This window comes from Pipistrellus hanaki (genome assembly GCF_964339955.1).
Source record: "Pipistrellus hanaki genome assembly, chromosome: 15".
Lineage (NCBI taxonomy): Eukaryota > Metazoa > Chordata > Mammalia > Chiroptera > Vespertilionidae > Pipistrellus > Pipistrellus hanaki.
Window position 1 is genome coordinate 15809848 of NC_140517.1, and position 19550 is coordinate 15829397.

The window sequence follows — 19550 nt, forward strand, 5'->3', positions numbered from 1 at the left end:
CTTTCCTTGTAGGTAACTGTTTTTCTCTTGGTGCTTTTAATATTGTCTTTGTCTTTTGCTCTTGGCATTTTAATTATGATGTGTCTTGGTGTGGTCCTCTTTGTATTCCTTTTGTTTGGGGTTCAATGTGCTTTCTGGACTTGTAAATCTATTTCTTTCACCAGGTGGGGGAAGTTTTCTGTCATTATTTCTTCAAATAGGTTTTTAGTATCTTGCTCTCTCTCTTCTTCTGGCACCCCCATAATTCGGGTGTTGGTACAGTGGTGCCTCACACAACGAACTTAATTCGTTCCAGGAGCAAGCTTGTTATGCAAAAAGTTCGTTATGTGAAACGCGTTTTCCCATAACAATACATGTTAAAAAAAATAATTCGTTCTGTAGCATAAAATATGCTAAGATGACATATTTTTATTTAGATACATCTAAAAACATAATTTTTTTTTAAAAAAAAAACACACATTTTTTTAATTTTAAGACAGACTAAGTAGAGTCTACCGAATCTTGCACATCTTCATCCATTTTCTGCTTTTTGGCCGATGGTTTCATGAAAAACCTGTCCAAAATTCGCTGTGCGAGGCGTTCGTTATGCGAGGCACCACTGTACTCATGAAGTTGTCCCAGAAGCTCCTTACACTATCTTCATATTTTTGGATTCTTTTTTCTTTTTGCTTTTCTGGTTGGGTGTTTTTTGCTTCTTTGTATTTTAAATCTTTGACTTGATTCTTGTGATTCTCTAGTATGCTGTTGGATCTCTGTATATTATTTTTAATTTCAGACAGTGTATGCTTAATTTCTAGTTAGTCCTTTTTCATATCCTCAAGGGTCTCCTAAATTTATCGGCCTTTTCTAGGAAATTCTTGAAAAACCTTGTAACCGTGGTTTTGAACTCTATATCCAATAGTTTGCTTTCCTCCATTTCTGTCATTTGTGACCTGTTTGTCTCCGCATTTTGGCTGCTTCCCCGAGTTGATAGGGTGGCTTTGTGTGCTAGGTGTCCTATAGGGCCATGGCTCAGCCTCCCCAGTTACCTGAGGTGGACACTCTTGGTGCACCCCTTTGTGGGCTATGTGCACAGTCTTATTGTAGTTAAACCTTGATTGTTGTTGGTATCACTGGTAGGAGTTGACCTCCAAGCCAATTGGCTGTGAGAATCAGCTGTGTCTACAATGGAAGAACATCTATGCTGGAGACACCCTTATGAGACAATACTTGCTTCAGTGGGGCTTTGGTGCTCACTGAGACTGCCCCCGATTGTGTCCCTTATGGGCCTGAGGATTTGTAATGTGGATGGTTCTACTCTGACCCCTGGGTACACTGGCTCTTGGATCTCCAAGGAGGTGCTAATTTAGCCTCTGCCTGAGGCCACCCAGCAGGAGCTACAGAGAGATCTGCATATTCCTCTTCTTTGTTTGGGTTTTGGAGGTGCCCAGATGAGGCCCAGCTGTGAAGCAGTGCAAGCTGCTGCAGGGCCTTGGGCCTTCTTTTGGATGTTCGGGGTCTCTCAGATTTAGCTGTATTTTGTTAGGTAAGTTTAGATTTGAAAGGACCAGGCCATTCATATGCAAAAGCCTCTGCGCTCTGCTTAAATGGGGTGGAGTCTCAGGGCAGAGCAAACAGCAATGGCTTCCTGTCAGCCCTGCCCTAAGAGGCCCCTGGGTCTCAGTGTCCCATGGTAACTGAGGCAAGCACCTATGAAAGAAAGCTGCTCTCGAGTTTCGCCCACTGCCAGACAGTCCAGTTTCTTCACGTATGAGTCTAGGTCCCCAGAGTCTCACCCAGAACTGGAGTTCAGAGCAGTCGGGAGCTTTGGTCTCCCTCCCGCTTGAAAAAGACAGCCACATACTCAGTTGCCAGCTGTCTCCACGTGTGAGAGCGCCTCCGTACTTCTGCCTGCTGCAGCTCCTGTGAGTCTCAGTGTACTTTTCTCTTTCCTTCTAGTTGTAGAATTTCCACTCAGCCAGCCTTCCTGTGGTTCTGGATGATGTCAGTTTTGTCTTTTAGTTGTAGTTTTGAAATTGTTGTGCAAGGCAACAGTTCAGGTGTTTATCTATGTCACCATCTTTGGCACTTACCACAACTTTTGTTATTTTAACAAAGCTAAAAACAGCCCTCACTGTCATGTCTTTGGGTTCTAGCATTTTCTGCAATCATTTCAGTCACTGCAGACTTAACTCGTACATGCCATTGAAAGTAGGTTTTGTACTGACAATTCCGATTGCTAGTGGGAAGTTAACTAGTGATTATCTTGGCAGTCAACAGGGAAGAACTACTACAAAGAGAGGTGAATTATAATGGTCCACCTTACCTAATCACAAATATAAATAAGTGTCATCATTGATTCCTGAACAGTGTGTCTGGAACACGAAGGTGAAGATATTAAAGAGTGAGGGTTGAAACTGGATATAATCTCCAATACCCAATGTAAGTCGTCAGAGGAGTTTCCTGAATTATCAGGGTGACTTAGTGCTTTTGTGCCATTTCTAGAATCTGCTGGGAAAGGAAAAAAAGTCTGCCTTCTTTATTAAACCCGGGCCTTTTTTAGCTGCCTGCAAAGTTCACAGTGCTCTCAAGATAGCCTCAAGTGCCCTGCGAAAGGGCCAGAGCCCTGTGCTGGTATGAAGGAAAGGTTACTCGGTGACAGTCAGACAATAACCAGCACTAAAACCTCTGGCATACAATACTATGCCCTCGGCCCCCGTGAGAGAAGCCTGCAAGGCCTGGTGCACTTAACAAACAGGGGCAAAGAGACAAATGGATTTTATTTTTCTTAACATTTCCTGAAGAGTGAAATGAACAGTGGCAATTAATAGCTGATGACATACCCGCCCCAGACTACCTCTCCCACTGGCATCTGTTACTTTTCAGAAGTTTCTTTCATTTTTTTTCTGTGCAAACAAATTCAGAAAAATACTGGTCAAACCTCCATTTTGACCTTCTAGACAAGAGACTAATAAGGACAAAAATAAGATTAGATATCATTAAGGAAGAAGAAACAAGCTAGGTAGTTTTCTTTCCTGTCTTTACTAAAACTAGTTCTTCTGAGAAGGTAATACATCACATTTGTCAAGTACCTTTCTTGTGACAAGTTAGGAATACTTTCATATATCTTAAAGTTTTCTAATATTTAAATATTGTCTTTTAAAAATAAATATTATCTTTTGTACTGGTGCTCTGAGTGATATTTTTAAATTTTTTTTTACTGATTTTTAAAGAGAAAGGAAGGGAGAGGAACTGAGAGAAAGAAACATCAATGAGACAGAAACATCAGTTGGATGCCCCTGCACACCCTCACTGAGGATTGAGCCTGCAACATGGGCATGTGTTCTAACCAGGAATCAAACCGGTGACCTCTTGGTTCATGGATCAAAGCTCAACCACTGACCTACACTGATTGGGGCTGAGTGATTTTTATGGCAACAACAAGGTATATGCAGAGAAAGTTTTGAGAATCCAAGCGTCTCTTAACCCAACTACTATTCCCACAAGACTACAAAATGCTCTGCCAGAGATTGTTACAGGGAACCACCAAGTGTTTTAATATTTTGGAGGTAACACCACTCTTAGCAGATATTAATTCCCCTACCTCTCTATACTTTTTGTCACAAACAGATAAAATGCATTCACAGGTCAATTAGCCTTAGACCTTGGGGCTGTCTGGACTTCAACTTTAAGGCCACCTCTAGCCCTAAATTTTTTGCATGCTTGTTATACAAAGCTTTTCATTTCCCAAGTTCCTAAGACCCCTCTGGTGAAGCCAGTGTAGTACGTAAGTACATACCTTTTCTCCAAGCCGAATGCTGCCACATTTCAGAATGTTGATGTCATTTTTGCAGTCATCCATGAAGCCACAGATTAGACGGTAATCACTGAAAATGATGGCCGTCATCTTGGTGATGTATTGGTGACATTGGTACTCCGTGATGTTGCCTCTGTGATCCACCAAGCAGGAAACCAAGTAACCTTTTCCTACTGGTTCATCAGCACATTCTTTAATCTGCTCAAAAGAAAGTGGCTGTTTTACACAGTGTTTTATTCTCACATCAAACAGCTTTTAAGAAAGAAAGAATGATATTTTCCTATTGATAGTGTGTCATGCCTACTCATACTGTTTGTGCCCTCTAGAAAACACCTGACCAATGTGTTTTTTAAGAAAATACATACATATACAAATGCTAGATAGAACTCATGTCCAAACGGAGTAAAAAGAGCTGCTAAAAATTTCAGCTTTATTGACATATAATTGAAAGGAACTTTTAACATTCTAAATGGCTCTACTGAGAAATCCCTTTATGCATGCAAAGAATATAAGGAGATTAATCTAGAGAATGGGTCTGGAAAACAGGTGCAGACCTGAAGTCAGGTTGCATGTCCCAAGCCAAGCTACATAGCAAACTATTATCATGAAGTAAACCTAATGGCCAAAGGAAGGAGGAAAGGCATAATATTACTTCTTGACATGACATTAATGAGTTCTGAACTAACTACAAATATGGACAGGTGTTTTTTAATTTAGTAAAATCTCAGCTTTTCCACGATGGCTGGACTAGAATCATGTGTAAATGTTCAGTGCAGTTTGGCAAGAAGTCTGGGAAGGGGAGGCCTCTGTAAATTAATGTGGGAGGTTTAGACATGTGATCTAGTGGGTCAAGCACACAAGTGCACACCAAACCACAAATGCTACTGAAGCAAATTAGCCCCAAAAGGCTGAAATTCAGGCATAAAAAAGGGCTACAAGCTTAAATTATAAAGCAAAGACAGTTGCTTGAAAAAAGCCTATTATTACATTTAAAGAAATAAAAAACCCCACAAAAATGGTAGTTTTGAAAAGAGGGAGACAAATGTAAATATCTATTTTGAATATAAATAAGAAGGGAATATTTTGGTTTTTTGAAACCAATGGAGACCATTCTCCACTATTACATCACTTACTGTAAATATGTACATAGGGCAAAACAAATACAATCTCTTTCCTAAAGGTGCTGGGTGAAGGATATACCATACACTTATTATCCTACAGACCACTGGGTCTCTTTATGTCTAACTCCAGAGCAAGTCAAAGAATCAGTTCAAGACAGAAAGTTGTGTTTACTTTTAAAAAAGTAAACTTTGGCATTTAAGTAAACAGTCTCATACTGGCTTCAAGAGGCAGCATAGATCTTCAACAGTCAAGATAAATGCAATTCTTTCAGTCTAACCTTGAGTTTTTCTGTAATGCCTAAAAAGATGGCCATCAATATTATTCCCAGGAAAAGGATATTTTTGTGTGAGCAAAACAGTGTTCAGTTTCAAAAGTGAAAGGAGGAATAGCTCCTTGAAAATCTCACTGGGCTGGTGTAGTTCAGTGGTTGGGTGTAGACCTATGAACCAGGAGGTCACATGTCCCAGTTGCAGGGTTGATCCCCAGTAGAGGGCGTGCAGGAGGCAGCTGGTCAATGATTCTCTTGCATCAATACTGTTTCTATCTCTCTCACTCACCCTTCCTGAAAAAAACATGTATTACAAAAACACACACAACAGGGTAGTGGTAGACACCTGGGTTTAAAAATCAGAAGAAAGAACAAGAGCACAGTTTGGATTGAACCCCAAGAAGAAATTAAACTTATTATTTACATTTAATCACTTGAGATTTTACTGAAATACAGAGATATAGTACCTGTTTGTATTTCAGTTCACTGCCAATAGGATGTTTGGTATTTGAATGAGAAGTTTATACTTTTCTTCAACCATTCTACTGGATAAAAGTTTAATATGACAAGAGAAAAATGCCTAAGATTAACAGCAAAAAACAGCATTAAATCATCGATATATTTATGGGTGGGAGTAAACTCTGAAGTGGCTGGGGTGCAGATCCACTCTGTTTTTGACATGAAGGCTTGGGGAAAGCAAATAGTATTTGGCTCAATCATGGGGGTAGGGGTATATTAAAATTTGGTTTGTAATTTGCAGGTATTCTTAGGATATTGTTTTTGTCCTTGGAAGTAGGATTCTAAAAATTAAGAAAGTCAGGAAGGAAATGTAGAATAAAATATTTAGTTGGCAACTATGTTTTTCCTGATATTTATTTTTATTGACTCTGATATAATCTCCCTCAAGGAAGGGAGAAGTGTCCATGTTACCTTAATCTTTTACAGAATCAAAGCATCCCCCAAAAGTTATAAGAGGGCCATCATTACATACACATTATAAAGAAGTGTGTGTGTGTGTGTGTGTGTGTATGAGAGAAAGAGAGAGAGAGAGATTCTAGAGTCTAGTTTCTAGCTATCTTCTTCTTTTAAAACCTATGAATAGCCGAAACTGGTTTGGCTCAGTGGTAGAGCGTCGGTCTGCAGACTGAAAGGTCTCGGGTTCGATTCCGGTCGGGGGCATTTACCTTGGTTGCGGGCACATCCCCCATAGGGGGTGTGCAGGAGGCAGCTGGTTGATGTTTCTCTCTCATCGATGTTTCTAGCTCTCTATCTTTCTCCCTTCCTCTCTGTAAAATATCAATAAAATATATATTTTTTAAAAACAAAACAAAAAAACCCCACCTTTGAATATATATATAAAATAAGCAAGCAGAGTGAAATTATTCTGATGTACCTGCATATATTCTGAGCCAAATTTCCACAGGGCAATCAAACTGGTATGTATAGCTAGTCACGTCGTTAGATGAGGGACTGTCATAAGCAGAATACTGAAGCCAGAAATTAAAGATCAGATTTTCAAAGATAGATCATTCTATTCTGAAGCCTGAGAGTAAATATGAAGAAAGGTCACTGCTATAAAAGAATAAAACATATCTGATCCAAGATTAGAATTTTTGAGGAAGTTAACAGGTTCTAATCTACAGGATCCCATAATGATTTAAGTGAGGAACACAAACTGAAGGCTTAATGGTTGGAGCAGGGTCTTCCTTAAAAGCTCAGGAGAAAATGGTCCCTACTTAAGTCATCAAATAGGGTAGTTTGAGGATAGATCTACATGTTGCAAGATCTATGTTAATCACCTTTGAGGTGGAAAAATAGCAACTGTGTGCTCTGTATACAGAAATCGCTGGCTTTCTGGAATTTCTATTACTGATTACAAAAAATAAAAGAAGAATTTCTGTATCACGATTCTCACTAACATTTGTTCACAGTAAGCCAAGAGAATTGAAATTTCCCCCCAATTAACATCCATACAATACTACACATTTTCATTATTTTTGTCATTAGTCTCAACATCCATTTATAACAATTGACATAATATTTTATACATATTTTTAAGGCTAACTCCTATTATTTGAAGTATATGCCTCTATGGTTCAATTGATCCAACTATATAGCTGAAATACTTAGGAATATTTATAAGCCTCCTGGGGAAACCATTTTGGTATGCCTGAGACATAAGCAGACTGAAAGTGTGAGAGCAGCACTGAAGATAGAAGCAGTTGTATTCTCTGGGTACCAACAGAGCCTGATTATCACAGCTTGACTGAATCAACAGCATCCTACTGTAAGTGTAGGTGAACATTTACAAAAAGAAGTCTAATTATACTGGCTTTGGCCTATCTCTCAACCAATACAGATGTGAATTCCAAGAAAAGTAAAGTAATTAAATGAGTCATTCCTCCCTTAATGACTGGTCTGATAGAGATGTAATTTTCTTTTCTATACCATTAAACACCCACACAATTCTTTTACAACCTACCTCTGATATGGTAGATTTGCAAACCTCTCTGGCCACAGATTCAAATTTGGGATCTGTAGTTAGGTTCAGCTTATAATTCCACAACAACTAGGTACAAGAGAAGAAACAAACTTCAGTTAGACTTGTATAAAATTTACCATCAAGTTCATAAATATAAGTGATTTATGATAAATTATGACACAAATAAATGATAAAAATTCCTTGTACAGAGTCAGATAAAGCATATTCACATCTCAGTTAATGAACAGAAAAGAGAAACAAAAAGTAAAAACAAAATAAAACTACCATTCAGATATACTTTTTTCTTTTTTCCCCTAAAAAACATTTTTTTAAGAAAAAAACTAAAACCAAAATTCTTGCTGTAGTTTTCAGAGAAAATATAAATAGGTAGTATAAGCTAAATTTTGCTTAAGCCCAAAAAGTCTAATCCAAAAGCTCAGATTTTGGGGTTTAGTCACAGACTTCACAATCAACAGAACTTTCATCAGTTTTCTGAAGGAGAGTCACCCAGAGTCTAGTTTCCAGGTATATCTGTCTTCATTCTAAAACCCTTCACACTTTAAGGTTGACTTTACACTCCTTTTATTACATTTTATTCCAAATATTAGATTCTTTTTGATGTTATTATAAGTAAAATTGTTTTCTTAATTTCATTTTCAATTATTCATTACTGGTCAACAGAACATACAACTGATTTTATAAACTAACCTATCCATAAAAATCTTTAGTCTAATTATGCATTTTAGAAAATTTCCCATAATAAAAGCTTTAAAAACTAGTACTGAATTTAATCAAATGCTTTTTAATATGTCTATTGAGATATAACTTATTTTTCTTCTTCACTGTGATTATTTTTCAAATATTAAACTTAACCTCAATTATAGAGTAAAACCAATTCAGTCTTGATGTATTTCCCTTCTTATATTTTACTGGATTCAGTTTGCTACTAACTTGGGTAGTAGCATTCTCTCATCTACAATTCACGAGTGACATTGGCCTGTGCTTCCTTTCTTGATATATACTTGTTAGACGATATTAAGGTTATGTTAGCCTTGTAACGAACAGGAAAATGTTTCCACGTTTTTACTATTGGAAAGACTGGTGTTATTCTTTTTTAAATGTGTATGAAAATTAACCAATCGATCCATCTGATCCTGAAAGTTTCATTTTGGGGAAGATTTTTATTTATAGATCCAATTTTTTTGTATCATAATTTTTTCTTTATTCATTTAAAATTAACCTTGGGTTATTCAGATTTTCAAGTTATGTTAGTTTTAGTAAGTTTGTTTTTCTATGAATTTGTCTATTGCATTAACATTTTCAATTTCATTGACAAAAAAATTGTTCAATACTATCTTATTTCTTGCTTAAAGACATTAATTAAATGACATTAATTTATCCCTGAACTCTCTACTAGGTAGAAAGTTATTCCGTTTTTAAAAATTTGTTCCCATTACCTATAATGGGAAAAATTATAATGCCAACCCACATGTATTATTAATATTAGATTGCTAGGGCTGTCATAACACTATACTACAGACTGAGTGGCTTAAACACAGAAATTTATTTTTTTCACAATTCTGGATTCTAGAAGACTGAGTACAAGGTGTCAATAGTACTGATTTTTTCTGAGGCCTCTCTACTCTTGCAGAAGGCCGGCCACCTTCTTCTTAAATATTCACATTCCTCCCTCTGTGTCTGGGTCCTAGTCTTCTCTTTTTGTGATATAAATTCTCCTGTTTTCTGTACACTATTTGTCCCTATTTTCCTTTCATAAACTTACTCTTCTCTAGCCCTTGGGGTTCTATGGCATATATCAGCTTCTTTTTTGGCTTCTTCTGCCAGATGAGTCTACTGATGAATTTTGAGGTGTTTTCCCCCTAATCTTTTGCTTTATAAATAATGGCCTATAACAAATTTGCTTTATAACAAATAGCCTTTTATAGACACATTTTAATTCATTCTTTTAAGTATAATTACACATAAATCTTTAGAAGTAGAAATCCTGGAACAAAGTATATATTCATTTTAACTTTTTCTGCAAAGAGCCAGAAAGTAAATATTTTAGGCTTTGAGAAACCTATAGTCACTTCTGGAACTACTAGATGACTTTATGATGACAAAAGGAAACAACTTTAAAATACAGAAATCTAACTTGTAAATTTGATAAACACAGAAACAATTATTTTATATGGTAGCTATAAAAAATTATAAGCTCAAGTACAGAAATATTATTTGGCAGAACTTTCTGTTTTCTACAGGGGAGGGATATTTATAAATTTATCATGGCCCTTATACAAGATTTATCAGCCTCTTTTTAAGATTAAGAGAATTTAAAAAAAAACATAATGGTTTTTTAAACATCAGGGAAAGCATCCCAAATTTTCTCATCATATATATAAAGCACATATGGTGAATTATGAAAAGTCATACTTACATGATTACAATCTGAAGAAATTTCATTTTCAGGCTAAAAGGAAAAAAAGAAGAAATTATGTTTAAAAAAACCCTCAAATCTCAAGTTTTCAAACACCACTAAAATAAACTCAAAACAAGAAGTTTGAATATTCAACTAAATATGTTCTTCAAAATAAGAAGTAAAATGGGGCTTTTACTGACAAAATACACCAGAAAAGTAAGTGAGATATAATCCTTTCCCAACCAATGGTACAATCTGAAAACAGGGAAAATGAAGAAGAATGTACTAGCGATAAAGCAATAGTGACATAGGGTCCTTATGTGACACTTCATAATTCTGAAAGCTAGAAAGGATCAAGCATAAACAATAAGGATGTCCTTTCTTTAAAGAAAATTAAATATCTAAGAAAAGAGGCTTATTTAAGAGAGCAAAGATGGTCCATAAATTATTTAAAATTTAGTCTCCTGTCACTGTCAGGGGAAGCTAGGTGATGGGTACACAGGACCTCTGTGTACTATGTTCGTACCTTCTATAATCTTGTAATGTCTATAACCTTGAAAGTTTATAATGAAAAATTTTAAAAACAGAAATTATATATATATTCCCATGAATATATCTGTTTTGTAAAGCCAGGTACATGTACCAGAGATAAAATAAACTTTCAATTTCATGACAAAAAAGCTGGATTAGGTTATACCTAATATTGCACAGCTTTGAAATACACATCTCCTTTATCTACTTTAAACTTCATAAATATATATATATATTTAACTTATATATATAACTTATATAAAGTTATATATATATAACCCCCCCCCCCCCAGAGAGGAAGGGAGAGGGAGAGAGAAAATAAAAACATCAATGATGAGAAAGAATCATCGATCGTCTACCTTCTGCACGCCCCCAAGTGGGGATCGAGCCTGCAACCCTTGCATGTGTCCTGACCAGGAATCAAACCATGACCTCCTGGTTCATAGATCGATGCTTAACCACTGAGCCACTCCGACCAGGCAAGAAAGCTTCCCCCCACCCCACCCCCATGGCTGCTTAACTTGCCCATGCCCAGCTCAAATCGGGACCTGGGTAAAAGATAGAGACTTGGCTGACAGCAGCTGCCCTCACACTACAAGACTTGTTTGAGTTGTCTTGTACCCATGGTGTGGGGAAATGGTTTTTTTATATCTAAATCCAACCTATCACCAGAAATGCTCAGGGCTTACTCAAGAAGGCAAATAATCCTTTCCATTACTATTTACATGGTAAAATAAGATTGTTTTAGAGTAATAAATTTGACAGTAAAATAGTAGACAAGTTTTCAGGCTAATTTAAATTGGCTAATTGAAATAAATGAATATTCTAGAAAAATTAATTGTACTGGACAAAAAGCTGTTCCTAAAGTGTTAACTAAAATTTTTATTGGTAGTTTATCTCATGATAAAAATCTCACAACAGGAAATGAACCTAGAGCAGTCATATTATAGTGCAAAAAATTAAAATTTAAAAGCTATCAAGACTACATTATAAAATTTTCAAAAGCCTCCTAATGTTTAAAAAAAAAAAAAAAAAAGAGGGAAAGTAGAAGAATATCATGTAAGGAAAAATATCCTGTAAGTAAATTACATCTAGAAAATTTGTACTTTAGAAAATTAATTGTAATGATAACAGCAAGACACCCATGAAAAACACACATGGTGTCAAAACAAGCCAGAGGAAAATCATTTGGGCAAAAAATGAAAAAGGATCCCAAGTCAAATTTATAGAAAATATTCCTTTATTAACTTTTGGTCGAGAATATGTTTGTATATTTTCAGAAAACAACTCTGAGACCATGTGGATTCTGGCAACAGAGAGGAATTGACAGGACTACTCCAACCATGAAGAGAGAAGAGAAGCAGTCCAGAGATGGAAGACGCTGACCACGCCTTGCCATAATAGCAGTCAGCAGCTGTGTATCACTTGCAGGTTGCCCAGGACCAAACCAGAGAGGGTTGGACCTGCATTACCACCATTTGCCCACCATCCAGAACTGAAATATCATTGCTGACATGTACACATAAGGAACTGCTTGACATTGAAATTGGATCTCAAAAGAACTGTTGGCCCAGAAAGAAACTCACTACAGACTGATTCATATAACTTTCAGCATAACCATTATTGCTTGTCTCATTTTTTATTCTTATATTTCCAGTAGGACATGATCTCACTCATCTAGGGGAAATGGTGAACAACATAGACTGATGAACAAGAACAGACCCAGAGATAAGGAGCCATGGGTCAGACTGTTGGACTTCAAGGAGAGGGTGGGGATAAAAGGGAGAGAGATCAACCAAAGGATTTGTGTGCACACATATGAGCCTAACCAGTGGTCAAGGACAATAGGGAGGAGGAGGATGAGTGGGGAGGGGGGAGGGGTTGGAATGGGGTGGAAGGTTGAGGACAAATATGTGATACCTTAATCAATAAAGAAATTTAAAAAAAAAATAAATAAATAAATAATTTTTAAAAAGAATGCTTTTTGTTTAGGCAGTTTCCTACTTTATCCTCCTTGAATCCCTCCTTTAGATTTCTCAACCAATCAGCAATCCTAGTTCTTTCTCAAACAAAGCATGGAAGGCAATTCATATCATTATAAATTTTTACTCATATTCATTTCTTCTAAATACCTTTATATTAAAGGGGCATTCTTGAAAGAAATTCAGAGCATTGGGGAATTTTCAAAATAACCTAGTCAAATAACATGTAATTTACCATGGGAAAAAAGTGTTGTCATATATAGTCCAAAGGAATCTATAATAGCAAATATATGATTGTTTTAATGACCTGCTTCCCTATAGAGGTAGACTGAATTATTTTCCTCAGTTGTCACTCTTTATAGGATTTGATATCTAGATTCTTTGCCCTGTAACTGCACAGTCTCCTGCTGTACACACACACACACACACACACACACACACACACACCTCTTGCTGCTCCACTGATGTTAGGCTATTTATTTATTTTTATTGATTTTCCACAGAGAAGAAGGGAGAGGGATAGAGAACTAGAAACATCGATGAGAGAGAAACATCGATCAGGTGCCTCCTGCACACCCCCTACTGGGGATGTGCCCGCAACCAACGTACATGCCCTTGACCGGAATTGAATCTGGGATCCTTCAGTCTGCAGAACAACGCTCTATCCACTGAGCCAAACCGGTTTCGGCCCTTCCTATCTCTTTAAAAATCAGTAAAAACAGCCGAAACCGGTTTGGCTCAGTGGATAGAGCCTCGGTCTGCAGACTCAAAGGTCCCAGGTTCGATTCCAGTCAAGGGCATGTACGTTGGTTGCGGGCACATCCCCAGTGGGGGATGTGCAGGAGGCAGCTGGTCGATGTTTCTCTCTCATGGATGTTTCTAGCTCTCTGTCCCTCTCCCTTCCTCTCCGTAAAAAATCAATAAAATATATTTTTAAAATAAATAAATAAATAAATAAAATCAGTAAAAACATTCCCTTGGGTGAGAATTTTTTAAAAAAGAACAATTTTGCTAACTTCATTTGGCTTTTCTAAATCAATGATTTAAATGTTTTGGGTGTTACAGTACTTTAATTTCCTAGATGAGTAAGCCAAAGCTGAAACAGTTAATTTTAAGGCTTAACACCCCCAGTCCTTTTTTAAAGTTTTGTAAATTCAGAACTGGTGTTTTTGTTTTTGTTGTGTGTGTGTGTGTGTGTGTTTTAAATATTTATTTTAAATTTATTTATTTATTTATTTTCGAGAAAGGAAGGGAAAGGGAGAGTAACATCTATGTGAACTGGCTACCTCCTATACACAGCTGGGGCATGTGCCCTAGCAGGAATGGAACTGGCAACCTTTTGTTTCACAGGGTTACGCCCAACGGCCAGGAACAGAATTGGTTTTAAGGAAAGAACAGAATGGCGGCAGACCAACCAACTAACTGAAGTAGTCAGTAGAGAAGCAGTTTGATTTTGGGTGGGTCACTTAACTTCTCCAGACCCCTGAGGACAGGCTTTGGACTAGACAAGAGACTTCTTCCACTTAAGATCTATTAACAGACTTTAAGAGAGAAAATGTCTTAAATCTAAATATAAACTTTTATATGTGAGTACATTTTTTTCTTACAAGAGATCCACAGCCATCATCATAATCTCAAAAAAATCTGTAAGATAAGAAAAGATGAAGAAAAATATTGGTTTAAAATGATTGAGATTCTAGCTTTATTAGTCTATATAATCTGAGATGTGGAATATAAAAGTAGAAATATTACTGAATTCCACATCCTTTAATGCCGAGCATTTGCATATTATGATTTTGGTTTCCTTCTTCATCTTAATCATTCTCTGCTGGTTAAAGTCACAGCAAACAGGTTTCAGAATAAATGACTGAAAAGTTCGAGTTTGAATGTTCAACCATCACATTCATTTGAGAGGATGGTTTTTACAGAAAGTACAAGTCTGGAACTAGGATTTTCCCAAGGTAAGCAGGGTGAGTTAATGAGTTTGGCAAGAGATATTAAAGATTCACAAAACTATCTCGGATGTTGTCCGTTTCTGAAACATAATGGTTGGGAGTTAGAGTGTGTCTAAAATATGGAACATTCTAAAGTTACATAGACTGAAGTTGAACTATCCAGCAGATCAGACCTGGCAATAAATTAAGTGACAATAGACTCTTTATTAATCACCTGGGAGAAAACAAACCAAAAAAATGTTAATTGCCGAAACCGGTTTGGCTCAGTGGATAGAGCATCAGCCTGCAGACTGAAAGGTCCCGGGTTTGATTCTGGTCAAGGGCATGTACCTGGGTTGTGGGCACATCCCCAGTAGGAGGTGTGCAAGAGGCAGCTGATGGATGATTCTCTCTCATCGGATGTTTCTAATTCTCTATCCCTCTCCTTTCCTCTCTGTAAAAAATCAATAAAATATATATTTTTAAAAATGTTAATAGTGTCAGTGCTTTCATGGTCTTGACAAAATCTGAAGGCTAGGCAACAACCAGATGCCTCCTTCTGATGAGAGACATTCTACTGCAGTAGTAAATAAATTCTTCTGCGAGTTTATTTGTAAGAAACCATATAAGCAATCCATTTATTAACTTGGTCCAAACCACCCACTCCTGCCCACCAATAAAGCAAATTCAATATAATATAGTTAGTAATGTTAAATAAACCCAGTCTTTTAGTCTTGATAAACTTTCACTGAGTAAGTATAAACTGAATCTTACTCAGATTCATAATTAGTTCTTCTTAATGCCTTATTCTGGGCTCAGGATTAATTTTTCTTATTTGTATCCAGGTATAGCTTTTGCCAAAATGACAGCGATCAACATAGGCTTTATGTTCTGATTCACTGAAGAGTTGTTCTTTTGTATGATTCTTTAACATTCATCCATCTTTTCAAAAAGGATGTAAGATTAGGTCCAGTAGGAGATTAAAGAAAGGTTACAGATGCTAGCTCTCAAGTAAATTAGTGTGGCAGAAGAGATAAAACACATGTCTGTACCTAACCATCATACAAAGCAGAGTGTGGAGTTTGCAGGGGTAGGAAGGGTCTGCTATTTTAAAGTATGAAAAAAGTTAACACCAACCTCCAAGAGTAAGATAGAAAGGAAATCAGTAAGTCTAATGGAGGAGGATACATTTGAGTTGAGCCTTAAAGGGAGGTTGTGATTTGATGCTGTGATGCTGCATGTATAATATGTTGAGGAAGATGAGACAGGGGCTGAGCGCTGGAAAGGCACATTCTGGGTAGAGAGCAGAGACTTGAATGAGATAGTGAGGAACCCTATGATGACCATTCTTAGGTTTACATATCTGGCCTCTCCTAACGTGATGGGATACCTACAAAGTTTCAATAAAATCTGGACATTGGTCCAATAATGACTTCCCATAATCCAAATTAATATTATGCTAAACATAGTATAGAGAGTGGTGATTTCATTTACTGTTATTTACCTGTGGGCTTCACCAGTGAGTGGTGGGGTAACAGCTGGGGAATACTGTATAATTACATCTTCTTTTTAAAAATCTTTAAATATTTATTAATTTAAAGAAGGACTAAGAACAGCTACTTCAGAAACTATAAAGTACTGATCTACTATACATCTTATAAAGACTGAAGAAATTTACATTAACTGGACCAAAAAGAATACTAAATACCTAAACACAGATTTGAAAAAATCCATCTCTAGAAAGCAGGACTCAAAGGCCTCACTGAAAGTAGAAGAATCAATGGGAAGCAATGTAAAGCTTTCTGAAAACTCCTTTTTCCTCCTGATCTAAATATCTGCCTCTCGTCTGGGTTCAGAGATGGGTTCTGATCGTTTCAGCTGGTTGTCAGTCCAGGTCCCCTGCATCCTTCTTGGTTCATTGCAGCCAGCTCTTGCTGACATCCTTTTGCTCCAGCACCAGGACCATCTGCTGCACAAACAGTAGCAGACACGGACTGGCTTCTTCCTACTGTCATAGTCCTCTTGGTCCCAGGTGCCGGAGCACACTGCTGACTGGGACACGACTTTAGGCACAGCTCTGAGGAGCAGCCAGAAAACTCAATGCCAAGAATAATGCAAGGTTACTTCTACAGGAACATGCTGAGTTTTAAAGGGGTAAAAGATGATAGGCAAAACCCCCAAAACCAGGGCCCATTTATCTCTGGTTCTTAGTCTCAGATAAGACCAGGGCAGGGGTGGGCTTTGTTGAAGTCAAGACTTACCTGTCTTGCACCTTTAAAATGAAAATACCCTCACTGTCCTTTATTTTATTTATTTGTTTGTTTGTTTGTTTATTTATTTATTTTACGCAGGGGCCATGCTAATCTTCTCTGTATCGTTCCAATTTTAGTATATGTGCTGCCGAAGCGAGCACCTCACTGCCCTTTAATTCTAATAGAGTAAAAGGGTTAGTAAATAGTACTGTGCACAATGAGTCATTTGTCAGCTGGTTACTAAAAATTGTCCCTGCTTTCAGAACAAAGAAATAATATATCTATAAGAAAGTTGACGTCCTGGTTTAAAACTGCCTCTTTATTAGTTCATTTTGGGGCTATTAAAAATGTCTACATTTTGCCGAAGCCGGTTTGGCTCAGTGGTAGAGCATTGGTCTGCGGACTGAGGGGTCCCGGGTTCGATTCCGGTCAAGGGCATGTACATTGGTTGCGGGCACATCCCCGGTGGGGGGGGGGTGCGGGAGGCAGCTGGTCGATGTTTCTCTCTCATCGACGTTTCTAGCTCTCTATCTCTCTCCCTTCCTCTCTGTAAAAAATCAATAAAATATATTTTAAAAAAAAAATGTCTACATTTTTCTAGTTTTATTTTGTCCCCCTGCCCCCTAGAGGTGGTAATGCCTCAATTAAAAACAAAAGCAGCCCTAGCTGGTTTGGTTCAGTGGATAGAATGTCGGCCTGTGAACTGGAGTCCCAGGCTCGATTTAGGTCGGGGGAGGGGAACACATGCCTGGGTTGTGTGCTTCATCCCCAGTTGGGGGGGTGCAGGAGGCAGCAGATCTATGAGTCTCTGTCATCATTGATGTTTCTATTTCTCTCTCCCACTCCCTTCCTCTCTAAAATCAATAAAATAAAAATAAAAAAAAGAAGTCCTAGCCATTTTGGCTCAATAAATAGAGCATCAAACCACGGACTGAAGGGTCACAAGTTCGATTCCAGTCAAGGGCACATACCTTGGTTGCAAACTCAATCCTGGTCTGTTCAGGGAATGTGCAGGAGGCAACCAATCAATGTTTTTCTCTCTCTGTCCCTCCCCATTCCCTTCCACTGTCTCTAAAAATCGATGGAAAATTATCCTCAGGTGAGGATTAACAACAATAAAAAGACAAAAAACAAAAGCAATTCCTATAAATGTAAATTACCTCCTCAAGCTGTTCCTTATTTCACCAACTATTTTGTTATAATTATATTACTTTCTAAAAATATCAGAAAAACAGAAACAGAAAAAATGAACAGAAGATTCTTTTCTAAAGATGACTAATCACTATTGCCTTAGAATTTAAGATTAAGTACACAGGGATTACATAATTAATTACCACCAAAATAGAGAAGATACAACAAAAGTGTCTTGCATCTGTGTATTGACTTCAGGCTACCATTTCCATTTATGACAAAATTCAAGCATTTTTTCATAATTAGCTTTCTTTCTGCATAATGAAGAAAGCAACTAACTGACTGGGTAAGACTAAGCAATTGTTAATCATAATCAATCATGAATCCCATCCTCTGCCATTAGAATGAATGCTCTGTATTTGAACAATGATGAAAAGAGAAAAACATTTTTTCAAACCTTTTTCAGAAAAATTAGAGCCATATCTTTCTGAAGCTCTCTGACAATTCCAATAGCATAATTACCAACTCACAATAATTTACATCTGTAGAAAAATATCCTTTTTTAAAATAGAGGGATCATTTAAATTGTCTCTGATACCAAAAGTTGTATTCTTGTGATACATATAAAGAATTTATTTAATCCATGGGTGACAGCTTAAACTTGCTTTTTCAGAACAGAAGAATAAATTCAGAATGAAAAATTCAAAAGTTTGAAAGTTTCTGAATGAGAACCTGACTCACACAGCAAGTCCTTTAGCAGTTCTACCATTCTAAAAATATCTCACAAGGGACACTTTATTCAACCTGAGATTGAGTAAGGATTTCAAATCTATGTTAATTAATTCTTAGCTGGTGCAACCATGACGTCACAGAACAGGCAACGGCAGAACTAATTTTATTAACATAAATTTGGCTCCAATTTACATATATCTTGAAATTCTTCCTGAAAATATTAGAATACTAATTTAATAAATTCTTGGTAGATCGCAAGAACCCCACAGTCTCTGGGCAGAATTTTCCGTGGTGTGGTACATTTAGGGACATTCCCAAAAGGCAGTAATCACCAGTTGGGCTATCACAATACAAGACACACATACTGGCATTCTATGCACATTCTTTACTTGGTTGACAGAAATTCTACCTGATCTCTAAGTTTCCAAAGCCAAATTGTCAGTCACTGGGGTCACAATGAAATAAACAGCTTCTCTCGAATTTTTCCTTTTAACATTAATTTTCTAAAATAGTTCCCAATTAAGATAAAAATTGTGCAATGACTTCAAGTTGACAGGACAAGAAATTACTAAATAAGGATGTCAAAGAGCACTAGTCTCAGAAAATTATGTCCACTATTTTACATTTGATCATAGCCAAAGGGATAAGAAATGATCTACTATTCTGTTGTTGTTGTTGTTTTTATGAAAAAGAACTAAGATGGAGAGAAGGATTATCAAGAATTATATTTCAAGAGTTCCTCTGCACACCTCTAAACTAATTCATCACCATTATTTATTCAAATCCAATTCCCCCAGGAGAAAATGCTCATTACAAATAAGTACCAATAAATTAGATCTGAAGGGAAAAAGAGAGAACTTCTGAATGAAGTTACAAGCCTAGTTGTCTTATGAGAACAACT

General features: G+C 36.9%; 1 protein-coding gene across 2 annotated transcripts in view; it reads right to left on the reverse strand.

The window, feature by feature from the left end:
• GLG1 (golgi glycoprotein 1) overlaps positions 1-19550 on the reverse strand; it is a 107619-nt gene that overhangs the window by 46703 nt on the left and 41366 nt on the right. For both annotated transcript variants that reach the window (XM_084906684.1, XM_084906683.1), the window contains 3 exons: positions 10106-10138; positions 7669-7755; positions 3779-3994 (listed from right to left, as the gene is read on the reverse strand). In XM_084906684.1, the coding sequence (XP_084762810.1) occupies positions 3779-3994; positions 7669-7755; positions 10106-10138 (336 nt within the window). The remainder of the gene's footprint in view (positions 1-3778; positions 3995-7668; positions 7756-10105; positions 10139-19550) is intronic.